Source organism: Monodon monoceros, unplaced genomic scaffold, assembly GCF_005190385.1.
Source record: "Monodon monoceros isolate NGI ecotype Baffin Bay Population unplaced genomic scaffold, NGI_Narwhal_1 Super_Scaffold_3, whole genome shotgun sequence".
Classification (NCBI taxonomy): Eukaryota; Metazoa; Chordata; class Mammalia; order Artiodactyla; family Monodontidae; genus Monodon; species Monodon monoceros.
In genome coordinates, this window is record NW_021703780.1 from 30,387,896 (window position 1) to 30,395,765 (window position 7,870).

General features: G+C 45.8%; 1 protein-coding gene across 3 annotated transcripts in view; it reads right to left on the reverse strand.

Moving 5' to 3' along the window:
* The window catches only part of RUNX2 (RUNX family transcription factor 2), a 127,426-nt gene that overhangs the window by 118,591 nt on the left and 965 nt on the right, over window positions 1-7,870 (reverse strand). For 2 of the 3 annotated variants that reach the window (XM_029243530.1, XM_029243529.1), the window contains exon 1: window positions 6,962-7,845. In XM_029243530.1, the coding sequence (XP_029099363.1) occupies window positions 6,962-7,351 (390 nt within the window). In that variant the 5' untranslated portion in view covers window positions 7,352-7,845. Of the gene's footprint in view, window positions 1-6,961; window positions 7,846-7,870 lie in introns of those variants that run through there. The other variant, XM_029243528.1, reaches the window with a different exon arrangement.

Consider the following 7,870-nt stretch of genomic DNA (forward strand, 5'->3'; position numbering starts at 1 on the left):
AGGCAAGGGCCTTCATCTGTCTTGTTCACCACTATACACCCAGCTCCCGAAACAGTGCCTGGCACAGAGTAAGTGTTTGATAAACATTTTTGAAATAAATAAATGAAAGAGCTCCACAAAGAGCACCACTTCCCACTGCCAACAGTCCATGAGAGAACCAGTTAAAGGTTGAGTCAGCATCCCCAGCTAGCAGCAATATGCCCTTGCTCCAAACCAGTTTTCTGACAACTTTTTCCATCCCAGAAGAGAGGGACTCATGCCCACTATCCTTTACCCGGAATATACGGTTACTCTGTTCAATGTGAGAAGTCTCCCAGGTCAAGGGTAAATCCCTTGAGAACATGACTTCCTTCCTGCATACTTGACCTAGGGCCTCAAGTGGCTGCTGAACACAGGTAACGCTGTACCCCTGATAGGGGCAATGTACTTTTCAACTTTTTGAATTCACAATGCCAAAAATGTGCACATTTGAAAAATACTGAAATACTGAAAAAACTGACTGTCTGCCAGTATTCATCTGAATGTTTGACATTTTTTACGCTCAGCATATTGTGTTTTAACACCTGCTGTGAGGCTTTCTATGTCAAAGTAAATATGGAACCAGTAAGTGCACTAATGAAGGTAGAAAAGTTGTACTGTTTAGAAGAGAATTAATGCACCAAAAATCAAGAGGCCCCACTTCTCCCCCACCTCTGTTACACATCTGCTATGATCTCAAGTAACTTCATCTCCTGAAACTACCGTTTTCCAATATAAATTGGAAATCGTTTTTTTAAAGTCTGTAAAATGTAGAAGATACTATATAAGTATAGAGTACGATTATAATCATGTACTTTTTGTAAGATGAGCAAGCTAACTTCTGTTCCAAGTCAGCTGTGTGCTAAACACAGGCTTTTACTTATAAGCTTCCTTAAAGGGTTCAATTGAATATGTAATTCTTTACTTCATGTCCTGAGATGTTTTTTGGTGTTGTTGAGAGATACAGGAGGACTGCTGATGGGTTTCACTCCAGGCTGGCTAAATTTCATTTAAAAAAAGTGAAGAAATCTGCCCCAATATAAAGATTTTTAAGAGCTCTGGGACATTATTATTTTACTGCATATTTTTAACATAATGGATTTTTTTTAGTTAGAAGAAAAGGAAAATTGATTCAATATGGGAAAATACAAAAGAAAAGATCCCTAAGCGTGAAATACATAAATCCATTTTTCTTTGCTTAAGCAGTATAATTAAATATTAAATATTGGTATGTTTTATGCATTACATTTAATAACAAAACAAATAAGTCATCACAAAATGTGTGAGTCTTCTATGAGGCTTACAACTTGGCCCGGAAAAAAAAAATTGCTAACTAACAAGATATAGTGACAACTTTTCCTGTTATGGCTGAATTCTATTTTAATGGCTAAATATATTGGTTCTTTCTGCTATTCACTCTACCAAAGCAGATTGCCTAATGTTTTTCTGAGGAAAAAAGGGGGGATAAGAAGTAATGTATGTGACTTTATATCAATCAGAAGTGTAATTATATGTCTGAGGGTTTAAACAAAAAGTAGATCTCTGAAGCTAAAAAGTTTCCCTTGGAGATTCTCGACTGTGTTTATCTAAAAGAAAACCAAAAGAATCAAGAAATTTTTACACATTTCATCTGTACCAAACCCAAGCAATGGAAAACACTTCAACGGGTAGAGAGTAGTCAAAAATCGCCCTTTAACTAGTTAGGAGTTAGCACGCATTAAAATTTGTTTCCACACTACCCAATACAAAAAGTTGTTCTGCAAAGAATAATTTGTGACGAAAACTTGACAGTTACTTTTCTAGGTGCTTTTAACATATAAAATCTACAAATTCAAGAAACTTCATGGGGAAGAGGGAAGTAATTTTGTGTCCTGACATTTTAGAATAGAGAAAGAAGTTCCTTTATTTAGCACACCTCATTATAACTAGCATTTAAATCACATGATACAGAGCTTGTGCAAAATAAAGTAAAAGAATATTTAACTCTAGAAACGCTATTGAAAATTTTTATGAGACTCCCTACGACTAAATCTGTGAGTTACTCTGAAAGAGGAACAACAGAGAATTAACTCAGGCCCTTAAAATTGTTTTTGTGGTCTTATTATATGGAAATTTAAATTGCCTATGACATTTCCACGTACAGAAGTCTAGTCTTCGCTAATCAATTACTCTTACAGACCAATATCACTGGGCACACTGCACTTGCAGCAAAACTGAAATATAATTATTTTTCAAGATAGAATCTTATCAAATCTTTCTTTGGAATACAAAGAGAGGTAAGGGAGTAATTGCAAAAAGGAAAAGTTTTATTTCTATGATAATTATTTAAAGATAACTTTAACTATCAAAAAGTTTCACAAATATTAGTTACTTCTTAGAATCTAACTTAGAATTTAGAAAAACCTGGTTGAATTGTAGAGAAAAGAGTAAATACAATATAAAATATCATTTCATAATTTTTAAAATACATGTCAAAGAGAAATTTGATGGAAATTACTTCAATTTAAGCCAGAAACTTATGAGCCATGTATCAAGCTGGTTTAGATCATCTAACAATGGATATTCTGGAATTTTGAAAGGATACAAACAGCAATGCCAATGGGGAGAAAATAATGAACGATACTTTACTATGCCTGTTTTCAAATATAAGTTTTCTAAAATTTCTGAGTGTTTATTTTCCATCTAAAATTATTTGTTTCCATTACCTTACCAGTAAGTTTTATATACTCAATCCTAAAATTTTTAACTTTAAATAATTTTTATTGCATTTACAGGCATAACACAAAAATGTGTCTGTCTTTACATAACTTGAGATCTATTATGATTTACATAATTTTGCACAGCAACTCATAGTAGGTTTAGCGAAGTTTTAACAGGTTTAATAACCTGTTTTTCTTTGTTTAGGTAAAATTACATTCAAAAAGACACAAACATAAAATCTGATCATTAAACATGTAAGGAAACTACAACTCATTATGTCAAATAGTTATTAGCTGCATACTTGCTTATGAAGAGAAAAATGGCCAATGATGTTGAAAAATTATTTTCAAATAGAAATTGCTCCATCATTTTGAAACCCTACTTATGACAAATACTGAAAGGTATCATTAAACATGCAGAATTAACTATGAGCAATAGATCATATATCTAAAACTGTGTTTTTTTTCTTTAACATTGCCAGAAAAACATATGATACTGGTAAATATATAGTCCAGCGTTTGCTAACTTAAAACAGTGCAATAGTCTTACACTACTTTTAGCTTTAAAATATACATCTGGACTTAAATTTTCTGCATAGTGTTTCAGCTTGAAGCTATTTAAAGCAGCTGAGTTATGAACCCTGAACACCAGGCTTCAGGGTGGAAATGCTGACAGACCCCTAACTTACAAGGGTGCTACTGGATACAGGGCTAACATGTTCTCTCCACTATTTCTACCTGACCATTAACTAATGAGCTGAATTTGCGTATTGCTTTTTCATCACTACAGTTACCTAGGACAGAAAGGGCCTGGGATCTTCTAATAGTATGCCTTAACTATTTTAAGCTTTCAGTGAGATACACCTGAGAGAAAGGTTAAAAATATTTATTTCCATTTCCTTGACACCTGGGAGCACTGAACATTTCAAAACTGCAGAACTTTGTTAAAAATATAACTCTAATAAACAGCTTGGTGTATTTTAAAGTATACAAGTTGTTTTTGCACTTTTACATGTCAGAGTATAAATGAATTAACTACTTTCGTATAATCCTAAAACAAGATCAGATGAACAGCTCTAATACATGACATGTCTTAATACAATACATTGCCAATATCATTCTCAAGTGCTGTTCTAAGTTAACGTATCACAACACAGTCTACTGAATGCATTTCTGATTCTCTACCTTGCCGAGCTCAGTGTCACGGACATAAAATATGAGCTCAATAAATATTATATTGATTCGAATACCAGACTTCTCAACAATTAAGTCCTGTGTTAAATATATTTACCTGTCTGCTATCTACCTAACAACATTATAATTTACTGTGTACATAGCTCTAAATATGACAGCCAAATTGCTGTCACCACTTTTAAAACTGAGACTTCTTCATATTACTTCTTCTTTGCACATGTATTTGATTATGTTGCAAGAGTCTAGAAAGTCTACAGCTCACAGGCTTTTATCTTGAAAGTAAGGTAAAAAGAGGTTGTTTTTACTAACATTCAGATGAAAACAAAAAAATTGTCAAAATCTGGATGTTCCAAATGTCTACACATGTTTTCAACAGAGACAAAACTTCTATACTGAGTGGCTCTCAGCTGTCGCCCGCTATTTGAATTTTGTTAAACACAGGTAAGGGGGTGGGAAAACATGAAAGTCAAGTTTTTGGTTAACTCAATTTAATTTTCAATTAATATGAATTAAAACATTCAATTTAATATGGCCGTGTGTTATCTATGGTCTTGTTTACTGGTTAAAAGTAAACAATCTGTAATTAAAAATAAGTATGATGAATGGCAGAGAAAGCATTTATTTTTAAAATAATTTTAAAAGGGTGGTAGTGAGAAAACCTGAAGATAGCCAAATTATCTGAGAATAGCTTTAACTAAATTGTATTCTATCTTTATGCCAAAAACATCCTTTCTATCCAAAATATTAACGCTCAGAATCAATTCAGCACCATATATGTAAGAGTATAGTTCAAGACAGTTATACCTTAAACATGTTTAGCAGGATAAACGGAATGTAGAACATCAGACATCTAAATGACATATTTTAAAAGTGTAGGCACCTATCCTTAATTTTTTCATACCCTAACTTGTGGCATTTTATATATAAAATATCTATTTATTTGTATTATTTGCTGTTTTCATCAAGTGTTTTTTTTTTGTTTGTGTCTTAAGGGGTTGGGGGGGGGCGTGGAAGCAAATTTCCGCTCTCACATAAGGCCAATTAGAAAATTCTGGGCCCTTGGAGGATGAATTGTAAAAGATATCTCTCATGTGAAAATCCAAATTTCTACGATTCGCCTATACTCTGAGCTTTTCATATTTCAAGGAAGAAAAGCTTAACCTACAAAATGGGTGGTTTATAAAAGGAGAAATGGGACGGTTAAAACACACACACATTTCTTGAGCCAGCTACAAAATGAAACTTGCCCCAGAATGCAACATCCCCTTTCCATAACAATTCGTTCGATTTCTGTTCTGATACAAGGCATAGCGAGATAACCAGCTCTAATTGACCTGGACTCCTCTTTCTTTCCACGCCACCCACGCACGGAATCTGAATTGGTGCGCGTGGGGAGGGGGTGGTCAACAACCGGGAACTGCCAGTGGCCCGTGGGAGTTTGGCCCCAGGGTCCACAAGGGAGGAACTGGCAGGACTCCTCTCTTCCCCCCCTCCCCCCAAGGCCTGGCTAACCCTGCTCTCCACAATCCCAGAACCCAGGGGACCCAGGCCCACCTTCGCGGGTTCAGAGGCTAAACAGGGCCGGAAGCATCTTCCTGGGAGCGCTCTCGTCCCTGTCTGGCTCACCGCCCCCTCCATCCCAGGCGCTTAGTCCCGAGAGGGAGCACGGCCCGGGACCCCATCTCCCCAGCAACCTGGGACGCTCCCGGCCCTGCGGGCTCCGCGAGGGGACGAGGGCTGCCCGAGGGATCCCGATTGCCTTACGGAGAGACTCCGGACCCTACACCCTCAACCTGCGGAGCCGCTGCCCGCGACTCCAGCTGCTGAGACCCGCCCTCAAACTAACGGGCCGGGAGGGCGGAGGAGGCCGCGAGGCGCGCGCAGGGCGCTCTCCAGCCCGGGAGTCACTCCCTCGGCGCCCAGGCCACGGGCCCGAGCCTCCCACGACCTCTCAGAAACGGGAGGGACCTTTGGGGTCTGAGTCCTTAAAAGTAAGAATAAGGCGAATCGCACAATATCACCTCAGTTTTCAAGGCGGGCGAGCCGAAGGCATTTCACAGGTTTCCCTTCTCCCTCCCGGGCGCAGCGAGGCGGGTAGCGGGTCCGGGTGGAAGAGGCGGCCGGAGCCCCCGCCCCCTCCACTGGCCCGCGCCGCCTTGCACTTGAGGGTCCGGCGCCGGGGACTCCCGGACTCCCCCGCCTCCGGGCGCGCGGCGACCCCTGCAGCCCCGCCTTCCTGCCGGTAGCGGGAAGGGGCGCGGGTCTGCAGACGGAGAAAACGCCCCCGTCCTGTCTGCCCCTCACTGGCTCCCTGAGTCCCTAGGTTCGCCCGGGACCCTCTCGGATACTGATAATGCGGCCCACGCGCCGCAGCCAGCAGCCGGCACGCGGCGCCCCGCCCCGGGCGCAAACGCCCGGCGCCGGCACCCCACCAACACCGGCCCCCGAGTCCGGGAGGGGCCGGAGCCGCCGAGGCGCAAGCGGGTCAGAGAAGGGGGTGCCGAGACGGGCGGAGAGCGTTCGGTTGGGAAGGGAAGAGCGCGGAATCCCGGGGAGGGGCGGCGCGGCGGCCCGCGGTGCGGGCCCGGCCGGGATGCCGGGGAAGGGGACGCGGGAGTCTCGGGGGAGAACGCCGGGGATCCTCGCTCTTGGGGAGTGGGGGCGGGGTGGAGCACGTCCCGGCGGCGCCGCCGAGAGTGGGCACCTGGGGGCTCCTGGGGGAGGGGAGACCGCTCAGAGGAGTGGGTCGGGAAGTTGGCCGGAAGGCTCCAGGGGTGATGAACGGATAAAGGGGACAAGGGCTGAAGTGGTGGCTACGGGCACAGGTGGGAGAGAGAAGGATCTACGCGGGGTCACTAAGCCCCGAGCCCGCTGTGGGATCCGGAGGAAGAGGGCCACACGGGGGTCCCTCGGGTCAGAGCCACCGAGGTAGGAGCCTTGGAGGCCGTCCGAGTCAGGGGCCCGGCCCCCGTGGGCTTGGAAACGCCGGCGGGCAGGTCCAGCGGCGCCCGGCCGGGGGCGGGGAGCGGGGGGCGGCCGCAGCTTCTTACCTTGAAGGCCACGGGCAGGGTCTTGTTGCAACGCCAGTGCGAGGGCAGCACGGAGCACAGGAAGTTGGGGCTGTCGGTGCGGACGAGTTCAGCCGGGTGATCAGCGATGATCTCCACCATGGTGCGGTTGTCGTGCGGCGGCCGCAACCGGGGCACCGCGGCCGCCGCGGCCGCCGCCGCCGCCGCCGCTGCCGCCGCCGCCGCCTCCTGCTGCTGCTGCTGCTGCTGCTGCTGTTGCTGCTGCTGCTGTTGCTGCTGCTGCTGTTGCTGCTGCTGCTGCTGCTGTTGCGCAGCCACCACCGGGCTCACGTCGCTCATCTTGCCGGGCTGCAGGCTGCTGGAGGGGGGGCTGAAGCGCCGGCTGGTGCTCGGATCTACGGGAATACGCATCACAACAGCCACAAGTTAGCGAAGTGGCCGGGGGAGGGGGAGGAGGGTGGAAATGAGGGGCGAGGAGGAGGAAATTGGGGGGGTGGAGGCGAGACGGGGGAAAGGGGCTGGAGGTGATGGGGCTGAGGAGGTGAGAAATCAAGTTCGATGAAGCCGACTGCCGGGCGGAGTCTGACGGGAGCCAGAGGTGGCGGTGCGGAGCAATCGGGTTGGCGGGTGGGGAGACCCGGGAGGCGCAGATCTTGCCGGAGCCTTTGGAACACCCGGGGTGGCAGCTGCGAACGGGCACCGGGATGTGTTTGGCCCGGGGAGGCGGGAGGCTTCAGTTTGCAGCAGCTTGTAGTGGGGTCCCGTGGGGCACCGCGTCCTGGGTGCGCTGGCGCCCCCTCCCAGTTCGAGTCCGGCGGTGGGGCCGAGTGGGTTCAGCAGTCCAGCCCCGAGGCCAGCATCGCCGCGCGCTGCCCGCCACCGCCGCTCCGCGCCGCGCGCTGCTGCCCAGCTGCAGGCGTCCGCGCCGCC